The 11,268-nt window shown below is 33.3% G+C and overlaps 1 protein-coding gene across 1 annotated transcript; it reads left to right on the top strand.

Annotated features, from left to right (window-relative positions):
• Positions 1-379: 379 nt before the first annotated feature.
• Positions 380-9,556, top strand: LOC132611298 (uncharacterized). The gene is made up of 2 exons (XM_060325730.1): positions 380-724; positions 8,367-9,556. Exons 1-2 carry the CDS (start codon positions 658-660, stop codon positions 8,939-8,941), a joined length of 642 nt encoding a protein of 213 aa, XP_060181713.1. The 5' UTR covers positions 380-657; the 3' UTR covers positions 8,942-9,556.
• Positions 9,557-11,268: the final 1,712 nt, after the last annotated feature.

Here is an 11,268-nt window from a genome sequence, read left to right as displayed (position 1 = left end):
TTGGAATACCTGAGCATAGTTAAAACTTTAGGAGATTTTTTACGTACGCCACTGATATCTACAATAATTATCCGTGAACTAAACAACACTAATAGGATTTGGGATACTTAAGCAAAGTTAAAACTTTAGGAGATTTTTTACGTACGCCACGATATCTACAATAATTATCCGTGAACTAAACAACACTTATAGGATATAAGGTAAAGGATAGCAGCTCCTAATTAAGATACTAACTAAAATACTCTTTGTTTTGTTTCGGTTTTTTCACACCCAAAAAGAAAAATATGTTTTCATTTATTAATTAATGTATCTTATTTTTATTTTTATTTATTCTTGTTTTTTGGGCAAAGATGAGAAGAGGGGAGTTGGTTACGGACTGAGAAAAGGCCGGATCCCCCTATACTGGACTAGTCTAGCGCACTCTTTCATGCTTAAAAAGTTGGAGAAAAGGAAAAATGAAAAAAAGCGATCCGCCCCACTTGTGGGATTACACTTGGTTTTGTCGTTGTTGTTGTTGTTGTTGTTGCGATCAAGGAAATTAAAGAAAGAAGTTGACGCCAATGCGTTGTTCAATTGGTTCTTTACACCCTTTCACATTCTAATCTATTTAGATATACACCATTAAAATTTTAAGGTGCAACCAGCCAAAAAAGCTCCATGATTGAGAAGAAGAGAGTTCAAATTCCTGTCTTTCTAGCTAGCATGATCACTCTTAGCATGACCGGTAATATTTCAATTTTTTATTTTTCTCGCTTTTTTAATTTCATTCGATCGAGCCCCAAATGGAGTATGCTTTCTTAGATTCTGTTAGTTGCTTTCTGATTTTTCACCTGAATTCTCTAGCTTTTTATTACCTTTCATGCTACATATGACTATGGTATTTGACGAAAAACAAAGGTTATATTATGATATTAATGATAATAAAAGAATATTAAAATACTTGATCTGTGTTTCAATTTATGTGGCATTAGTTTGGCTCCGCATGAAGTTTAAGAAAGGCTTGTTCTATCTAGTAGGAAGTAATGTGCAAATGGGAGATAATGTGCAATTATTTTGATCTTATACTACATATTTCTTGCATATGTGCTTCTATGTGTAGAGCTGTCACTACAACAAATTTGATTATCAGTGACGTTTTATTTTGTCACCTAAAAGTCATTTTTCGTTACAAAAAACCTTTCTTGACGAAATAATTATCGTCAATCAATCGTCCTTAAAGGTGGGTCGCTAAAAGTATTTAAAGACAATTTAGTGTTTCGTCGCTAAATCTAGTTATATTAACTACGACATTTATTTTCGTCCCTAAATGCATAGTATTTATGACGAACTTGTTTGTCTGGAAAAGTATAGAAAATTTGTAGTTGATAGTGTATTTTTGTCGCTAAAAAGGTTACAAATGCCGACGAAATTACCTTGTCACTAATTATTTAGTTTAATTAGTGACGACGTCAATTGTCTCCAAAGTTATATGCATTTCGTAGTTGAACAAACATAATTTCATCACTAAAGGTAGTCTTTTATGTACAAAAAAATAATTTGTCCCTAAATGTATAAATTAGTGACGACTTTGCTTTTATTCAAAAGGTTTACAATTTTGTAGGTAAAACTATCATGTCGTCACTAAAAATATTGCTTTTACTGACAAAATAAAATTGCCACTACGAATTGTCATAATTAATTACCATTTCAATTGGCATAACATACGAGGTTAATTCGTAGTCAATAAGGAGGTGATTCTGAGAAATACAGTAATATAAGAATATTTCATTGATAATAAAACATAAAGTATATAAAGTATATATTATAAATTTATAACCCATTTTCTTTGTACAGATGTATACATTATAAATTTATAACCCATTTTCTTTGTACAGATGTATAACCCAAAATAATAACATAAAATGTCTCCAAACTATTTTGTTGTCTTCAAACTTCTAGTTGTGGTTGACTTCATTTCCTGTTATTGAAGAACCTTATCCTTCCTATATTAAATCCAAAAATAGCAAAGGACCAAAAGATTGAAAGAAATTAGGAAATTTTGATAGTAATCCAATTAGAATTTATCAAAATTATCAAATTCGGAGGAAAAGACGGTGCATACAATGGAAACTAGATATTGGTAAGAATTTCAACGAGGCATTAAGACTCGAATACCATAGAAATTCCAGTAACCATCAAAGATTAGGTTCGCTGGAGCTACTGCTAAAAAGGCGACTTAGTGAGTTACTCAACGCTAATATATTGATAGTACCAATTATAAGCATTTGACCACAAGAACATCCAATTATTTGAAATAGCGATAGCTATCTCTTACATAAAAGAAACTCCATTTAGTAATAATTGAAATATGCCAAAAAAATCACGACAGTGCTTATACTTTAAAAAAATAAAATAGAGGGTCAGCATATGTATAATCCAAACAACATCCTCTTTACCAGAATATAGAGACACAAATCCTCAATGGTGTAACAAGCAAGCATCATTAACATAAAGTGGTTGCTTAGTTTTAAAGGACATTTTTCAAAATAATTTGTTACATTTTAAATAATACCGAATTTATGACATGGATACCAAAGATGAAAGTTACCGGAACTAATCAGACCATAGAATGTTAACCATAACATGTAGTTTTCGTTTTCTTGTACACAACTAGGCAATGACTGAACTTCCTAACGGGACCAACTTAAAAAATGCTCTCTATCTGAACAATGGTAGCATTTACTTTGAAGCAAAAGATTAAGCAAGGTGAAGTGGGAAGATACCTCGATTGAAGTTAGAGAAAGCAACTCCTGATTAGCATAATCATCATTGTTGCATTGTATTCTAGATGCTATTTTGTCCTACTATTTCAAACAATAAGAAAAGTAAGATAACGATAACAACATATAAGATACAAAGAGAAAGTAGTCAACCCTCCAACCGTCTTACAAGGTCGTAACAATAGATTCACTAAAAGAGATGCATCCTAGAGTAAGAAACAAACTAAGTTCAAGATGTAACCCAAATACGGAATATTGATACAAAAGTCAGAAAACAATGGACTCACAGTAAGAAAAAGCAGCTTCCTATGAATTCTTAACACAACACGGCTTACCCAAAGAGTTGTCAAACTAAATTCTAATCCAAAAGTTGAGGACCCAAGATAGATCTTCCAACAGCTTGTGCATTGTTGTACCAGATTGCTAGTTGTGTTGATTTTCACACATTCGTCCTATAAAAGAAGAAAAATGCAATTACACTTTGATAAAAGGAAAAGAAGACAAACAACGTGATTAGGATTACATTTGTTTATCTACTAAAAAGAATATACGTTACAAGCTCAAGAAAACTTGAACCAAATTACCAACAGACAATGCTCAAGAATTTTGCCGAGGCACTTTTGAAGAATATAAGATGGTCAAAACTTAAGAGTACAGGTATACACTCACTTGCTATCGCTATGTCATACACCAAAAGCCAAAGATTTCAATAAAAGACGCCCAATGCATTTGAAAGAAGTAGAATACTCAAAAGATATCAAACTATTTCGCTTCATTTCATTTTTTTCTGTAATTTTTCCAATTCATCAAGAAAACCAAGAATCATGAAATGTCTAGGTGAACTAGGAAGGAGACATTTTAATTTTTACTCAAAAGCACTCAGCAAAACAAGATATATTTACAGAAACTGTCTCATAATACATACTATAGCAAAGAGAAAAGACACTAAAATAAAAAATAAAAAGAACCAAAGAACTATAAGGAATATAATTATCTGGGTGTTGATTTGAAGTTACACCAGCATGTGCAGCCTGACTAGAAATATGTACTCTGTCTTAATGATAAGCTGCACTAGTTAGAACACTAAAATTCTGACATGATGCTTTATACTCAAATAGTCCCTAGTTTCAAACACAATTTGAATCCTTTTTGTGCTTAAGGGAAAGCTAACGTCTTTAACCTTCCAATTTTCCTAACTTTTATTCTAGCATGAAACAAAAACAAGAAATGCTAGATGCACCAACTCTTGAAACTAGAAGGATTTAGTTTCTCATATATTACAATGAATGATATCACCCAAAGATAAACACATCAACATAATTCATCAAATATTATGAAGAGACATTAAGCTATATACTCGAGAGAAGAAAGAAAAAGTAAGGCTTCAAAATGAAATTGAATTTAAGAAAAAAATAAACAATAATTAAAGGGAAACACTAACGATATCTCTAAACAACAACCAACAGTGGCAAGTCACACATGCCTCCCATCTCTTTAGTGCTTTTCCTTTCTTAAGAGCCAGAGGTGGCACTAGTGTAGAGCAGAATATATCACCCAACATTAATAGAGCAAGCTAACTTTTAAACGAAAAACCTTTTTTAGTCCCCTCCTTATACTATCTTAAACAGTTCTCTAGATCTCTTAGAATGATGAAACTGAGTTATTTCTTATCAATAACCACCACACTAAATCTATATAATGCTTTCTAAATTAGTAAATGCTATTCAAAGCACTTAATGAAGAAAACAAAATTGGCAATCAATTTGAAGAGTACAACTCATACAATCACAAATACGATATGGAGAACGAATTGAGGTAATAACCTTTATGACAGATTCTCAAACAACAACAGCATACCCTGTGTGGTCCCACAAGTGGGTCTAGGGAGGGTAAGATGTACGCAGACCTTACCCCTATCTTTATAGGGTAGGGAGGCTGTTTCCGATAGACCCTAGGCTCGAAAGAACGACTCTACCATCACATAGATATCCAAGTGCTATGTTATCATATTTTTCAGATTCTTGTTAGAACTAGATCAACATCAGATTCTTGTTGGAACTAAATCAACATCCATTATCCTGACAGTGGAAATACTTTTCAAGTTCTTAAGCTTCAAGAATGGAATTAAGTCATTCAGTTGAGTTCTTTTTTCATTTCTTGGTTAATTTAACCAGCACTATGTCACTTGTTCCCTTTGTAATGACATAGGCAATATGTTAGAAAGTCCTACATGTATAAAAAGGGAGGAAGGAGTTGATCCAACTTGGGAAAAAAACCTATAGAGGAAACAACTCAATAGTAGCAAGCCTATATCACACTACCAACTTCTTTCCCAACGCCACTATAGGGCATGGAACAGGTACAACTTCAAACTTCCAAAAATACAAAATCAGTTTTCAGAAAATAGTAGACATCATTTAAACTCTTCTCTATATTTATCAACCCGAACATTACAAATGAACTGTAGATTGAATTACAAAGCAACTTTAACTCAACAGAGGACCCACAAAACCGCAAAAGAAAAAGAGTTATATCAGTTCTATTATTCACTTGTGCCAAAACCTTGAACATATAAACAACTGAAATTAGAGGGAAAGAATCTTACCATCTCAAGTCTTAACCCAAGAATTGGAAGAAACGTGAAAGCCAAAGATGAACAATACCGATAAAAGGGTCTGATGCAACTGCCAAAAGTGAAAATAAAAGACATAATGAGATTTGGGGGGAAGGCAAAGAAATAGGAGGGAAACATTGGCGCTTCTATTTTTGCTTAAAATTTCGAAAGAGTTTTGAGAAATTAAACATTTCATTTTCACCAACAATTTAAAAAAAAACTGCAACGGTGCAAATATATTCTTGCAAATTTAATTAATTTTAAATTTATTATTTTACTCATATTTATGGCAACACGTAAGGGTGTCAATAGTAAAAATTTAACTGAACCGATGTACACCCATCATAATTTTTTCAAATATATTTTATATATTAAGTTTACATAATGAAACAAAAAAAAAATCGCCTTGGGTGTAGGTGATGGAAACGGCTACAAGTCAAGATGTAATTAACACCCAACGTCCCAAGTCTGAAAGTTATTATGGTACTCCTATTAAAATTAAATTAGTTCTGAATCACTAATTATATATAAGTCTCTATATAATTGCTCTTTATTTTGAAAATCACTTTTTTTTAAGGAACCAACGGATATTCGTCGGTTTTATAGAGTCGAAATGATGGGAATTATTTTTCCAACTAAGTCTATTGATAAATTGAACAAAAAAAAATCATTTATTTCATAAAACGACAAAATCAGTCGGTTTTGTATTAAAAATAAATAAACAAATAAATAATATTCATAAAATCGAACCATCGGTCGATCTTTTTGGTCAAAACTCATGTTAACTTATTAAAAATGACCTATTGAAAAATTGATTGGCATGGTCAGTAATTTAATAGTAGCCAGGAAGAAGTGTAAACAATGAGAGTTGTTCAAACTAGCATATTGAAAGGTATTTTTAAAGAAAATCAATGGAATAATTGATTATTTTGGCACAAAAATGCGGTTGAATAGTATAAGTAAGAAAAACAAAAACCTTAGACCAACTAGCATAAGTAGTCTAGGGTAGAATAACACCCTGCCATGGTCCATACCTCGATTAGATTTTCAGTTAGTGCATTATAAAACCGATCGAATCCGTAGATTTTTAGTTTTTTTCCTCCCAATTAACTAATAGACTCATTTTGTTTTTATTGAAGATTTGGACGGTTAGTAATATCAATGTGCTACTTTTCGACAATCACAAATCAATTGATTTTTAATCGAAACTCCACTATTTTTTAAAGTTGTTGCTCGGATTTTGCCTTTGGAATAGGCAGTATTTTTACTAGCTAGTGAATCACAACCCCCGCTCCCTATTTTGTGTTTGCATTGACCCTTGCCTTTTCATAAGATACAGTATCATTCTATGATTTAGTCTTGTTGTTTCCCCTTAAAAGCGCTTGAATAGATGTTTGTTAGTTGTCACTTGTCACTCATAATCAGAGGCGGATCCATGATTTAAAAACGACTGGGACAATACTATCCTAAAATAAATTTAACAAAATTTTCAATGACGACTGTGGGATAAACCATGTCAGATTGATTACTGATAGTTTGAGTAGTGACACATGTATATACTAAGTATGATTTCTGCTATAAAAATAATTCTTCAACACATGAGAAGCAACTGTGAGAGATAGCTCACTAGTTAAGGTTGTACAAAATGTAAGCACAATCGCAGGTTCGAATCTGAACTCACTCATTTGCGCATCGGTGCACTTGCACCTCTACTCTTCCATGTGGGCCCTCCTCTGCTTCAAATCATTAACAATTGTTGCCAAAGAACATTTGTATTTAGCTACGAATATTTTTCGTAGCAAAATAGTTGAATTTATTCAACTACAAATTTCAAGTCGTCACTATTTATCACATTGCATATTTTGTGACAAATCTTTATTGTCAATAAGTCGCAGCTTGATTAGAGACAATAAAGTGATTGTCACTAATTGTTTATAGTATTAGTGATGAAAATTAAGGTCACAAATAAATATAAAATTTTGTGGCTAAAGCTTACAACATTTAACTACAAATGCTAATTTGTCACTATTGTAACAACATATTTTTTGTGACAAAATCTTTTCGTGTCCAAAACTTAACTAATTTAAAGACAAAAAATGATTTGTCACAAATTGGGTACATCATTAGTTACAAAATAATGTGTCACTGATAATATAAAATTCGTGGCTAATGTTACTCAATAAATGACGCCAACTCATTTTTTGGTGGGAAACTTTAGGGGACAAATTTTTCGCTACGGAATTCTTGTTTCGTCACTAAAAGTATATGACCCGTGTATTTAAACACGAAATGTAAAATTCGTCACAAAAAATGAACAATTAGTGACGAATTTTATGTTGTAGCTAAGAATTTTGTAGCTAAATATCACATTTCTTGTAGTGTGTGTATTCAAGCAAGAGTGCAGGACTCAATTTGATGCTAAAATGTTTTTAATAATATAGTTGAGCAGCTGCAGTTAGATGTATTTTGGGAGTAATATTCTCATCCTTTGTGCTCTCATGATGTGTGGTTATCTTGATCACTCATCCTGACAATATTAATTTATGGAAATTCCATGTCCATGTGTGCTTCCCGGGGCGGAGTTAATATATAATTTATGGATTCAGCTGAATCCATTAGTCTCGGTTCAAACCCTGTATTTGTCTTCAAAAAATTATTGAATATGTAGAAGTTATTAGTTTAGAACCCAGTAACTTTAAAGAACTAGAATCTCTGATCTATAAGGTTCCAATTCTGACTCTGCCTCTGTGTGCTTCCCTGCTCAAAAGTAGCTTTATGGAGCTATGTTCAGACACTTTCTTTGCTTATCTTTTCTGCTTCGGAAGGTATTGTTGAGACTGTTACAAGGGATTTGTGCCTTTTACTGTTTACGTTCAATTAACTCTAGTTCATCATCGGTATCTGATGATTTTTCTTGTTCCTTTCCAACATAGTTATGTAGTACTCAATATTGTAGCAAACCAACCATGTTATAACATTCTACTACTTTACAGCTGGAAAATGTCGCGACTTGGTCGGTCAAGAGGCTGCGTCTAAGAGTGGCCAATTTAGATGGTGGAACTGTTTTGATGGGGGTTCAGGAACCATAGGTTGTGCCGTCAAGGAAGGTGTGAAGTTGTATTTCTATAACAGCAGATCCTCTCATGTGGATAGAGTAAAGAATTTAGCAATTAAGACTGCTTTGAGTGATGCGATATCACAAGGCCTAACGACAAAAGATGCAACTAAACTAGCTCAGAAAGAAGGAGAAAAAGCAGCAAAGATAGCTGTCGGGGAAACCAAGCGTGTTATTGGTCCTACTATTTCTGCAGGATGGGATTTTTTTGAAGCAATTTATTTTGGGGGTACATCAGTTGAGGGATTCCTTAGGAGTTTAGGTACTTTGTTGGGCACCCAGTGGGTTGGCTATCTTGGTGAACACAACTTAGGCAGGTTTGGTTATATGGTTGGAAGTCAGTTGGGCAGTTGGGTAGGAGGAACAATAGGCTTGATGGTATATGATTTGGTAAATGGAGTGGAGTATATACTCGAGCTTCTCCATATAAAAGAAATTGAAGTTAATGAGTAGGTTTCAAAGCTTCTGAAGATGCCAGTGATTAAGTCATGAGGCACCTGCTTACGGGCCATGTTGCTCAGACTCTCTAAAAGTATTGCCACATCTACGTTGGATTCTTCAAAAATACACTATTTTTAGAATATCAGACACGCACCCGACGATATTTTTAAAGAGTCTGAGCAATATACCTTATGAGAGCCCTCAAATACATTGATATCTTAGATTAAGTGAATTTCAAGTGTCTTGCGAATATATATATTTTTTTTTCTAGAATTAGAGATCAGCCATACAATTGCTTTGTTTTCTCACTATTTGTACGTTATTTAGAAATATATACTCCTTGTGTCCCAAGTTAACTTTCACTTTAACTCAAAAAAAAAAAAAAGTTCTAAAATAATTCTCACTTTAGAAGTTCAAGATTTAAGTTGACAATTACTTTCAAAATATACCTTTAATATTAAAAAGAATGCATGGTATTTAAGAGGACACAATCAATTTACTTATATTAAAGATGAAATACATATAGAGACACTTAAATTTGTCACCAACAGCCACTTAAGCACTTTAACAATCCAAGCGACCAAATAGTTCTAGTCTACATAAATAATGTGCCTCGTGAATACTCAAGCCCGGCAAGCCACATGCGTGAATTACACTGGCCGATAACATGTCAAAAAGACATACATGTGTTAAGAGTTTTTTAAATGCGTTTAAAAAGTTTAATAAAGGGGAAAAAACCTTTCCATTACAATTTTTTTTTTAACCACAGCAGCCCCAACCTTTCTCTTATTTTTCACAAGAGCATTTGCCCACGCTTCACGCGGTCATGAGAGGAAATAAAAAATGTCTAACTAAAGAATTAATCTTCTTTTCTCTCCGATCAATATTACATTTTCTCTATTCTCCAACCATAACACTATCAATTACTTAATTATATTATCAACATTAATACTAAATGGTGAAAGAAAATTAAGCTAAAATGTGTATTCATTATAACCAATTGGTTCTGAAACAATTAAAGAACAATTTTTTGCGCAGATTGTCCTTCAAACAGATTGCTCTTTAATTTTTGCCTCTCAAATCACTGGTCTTTAATTTTGCCCCATCTTCTTATTTAATGAAAATGTGTGGGCCAAAGTACTCTTATTCATTGGTCTACGAAATTAGAGATTTTGGGTTCGATCCCTAGCAGAGACGACGAATTCGCGGTTTTCTTACCAAATTTTTTTTTTCACAAGGCATAGTTTTCTAGAAACTTTGCCTTGTCTGGCATAGTTTCTATAGAAATTAAATTTTTCAACATAAGTTGTGTATTAACTAATTCGCAAGGCAAAAGTTTATAGAAACTTTGCGTTGTCCGGATGATTTTTTTAAGAATTCAATCATCCGGCATAAGTTGTGTAGTGTCGAGCGAATCAGTTACTATACAACTTATGCCAGAAAATTTAATACGTATAGAAACTGTGTCGGACAAAGCAAAATTTCTATAGAACTATGCTTGCTAAATTAGGTGGGTAGGCGATTTTTTTTTCGATGTCAGGGATATTTGCGGCCAATTTTTTGTTACTTAACGTGTCGAAGGACAAAAAAGTTAAACACCTGCGACTTGAGGGGGAAAAAATTAAAGACCACCCAAGATAAGGGCATTCATGCGATCATTGAAGAAATAAAGTTTCAATACAACGTCCATTTTCTTGAATAATGAGTTTGAATTTTTAAACTCGGATCTCTTGGATAAAATCCCACTTTGAGTTCTCAATTGGCAAAATCCCCACAAGTCTTGAAAAATTGGTAAAATAGACATCCTTTATGACATCAACAACAGAAGTTCAAAAGTTGTCCATCCTAGCACCAAAGTCTTGAAAAATACAAAATAGTATCCATCCTCAAAGTCTTAAAAGACTTACACCCCAGCCCCAAAGTCTTAAAAGATATAAGATAGTCTCCATCCCCAATGTTTTAGATCCCTGATTTAGAAATAAAATAAACTTCTCCATCCAAAAACTACCCCCACCCCTTTTCCAATCCATTTTCGTCGGAAAACAACCCCCTAACGCCGGAAAGCTTCTCCAGTTGAGCCATTATTCTTCCTAGATTTCTAGAATCCTTTAAAAGAGCTCCAATTAGTTTCCCGTTGTTGTAAAAACTCTCTCTTTGGTGAAAATTCCAGCCTCATTAGTGTAACGACCCGTTTTGTCGTTAACGTGATTCTTCCATTTTTGCCCTTGTTGACCCGTTCCTGAGTCTTGTTAGTACTATTTTGACCCGAGACGATAGTTGGCATGACTTCCTAGGCATCGTTTTGGGCTTTGGAATGTTTGCTAGAAAAATTTGGCTTT

Source organism: Lycium barbarum, chromosome 9, assembly GCF_019175385.1.
Source record: "Lycium barbarum isolate Lr01 chromosome 9, ASM1917538v2, whole genome shotgun sequence".
In the NCBI taxonomy this organism is placed as follows: Eukaryota; Viridiplantae; Streptophyta; class Magnoliopsida; order Solanales; family Solanaceae; genus Lycium; species Lycium barbarum.
Note: the sequence above shows the minus strand (reverse complement) of the source record. Positions and strands in the feature narration are given on the sequence as shown.

Excerpts from the sequence above, each read along its gene's own strand:
- LOC132611298 (XM_060325730.1), top strand. The coding sequence starts at position 658 with ATGATTGAGAAGAAGAGAGTTCAAATTCCTGTCTTTCTAGCTAGCATG. Across the intron at positions 725-8,366 it reads GATCACTCTTAGCATGACCG|CTGGAAAATGTCGCGACTTG; the intron begins GTAATATTTCAA and ends ACTACTTTACAG.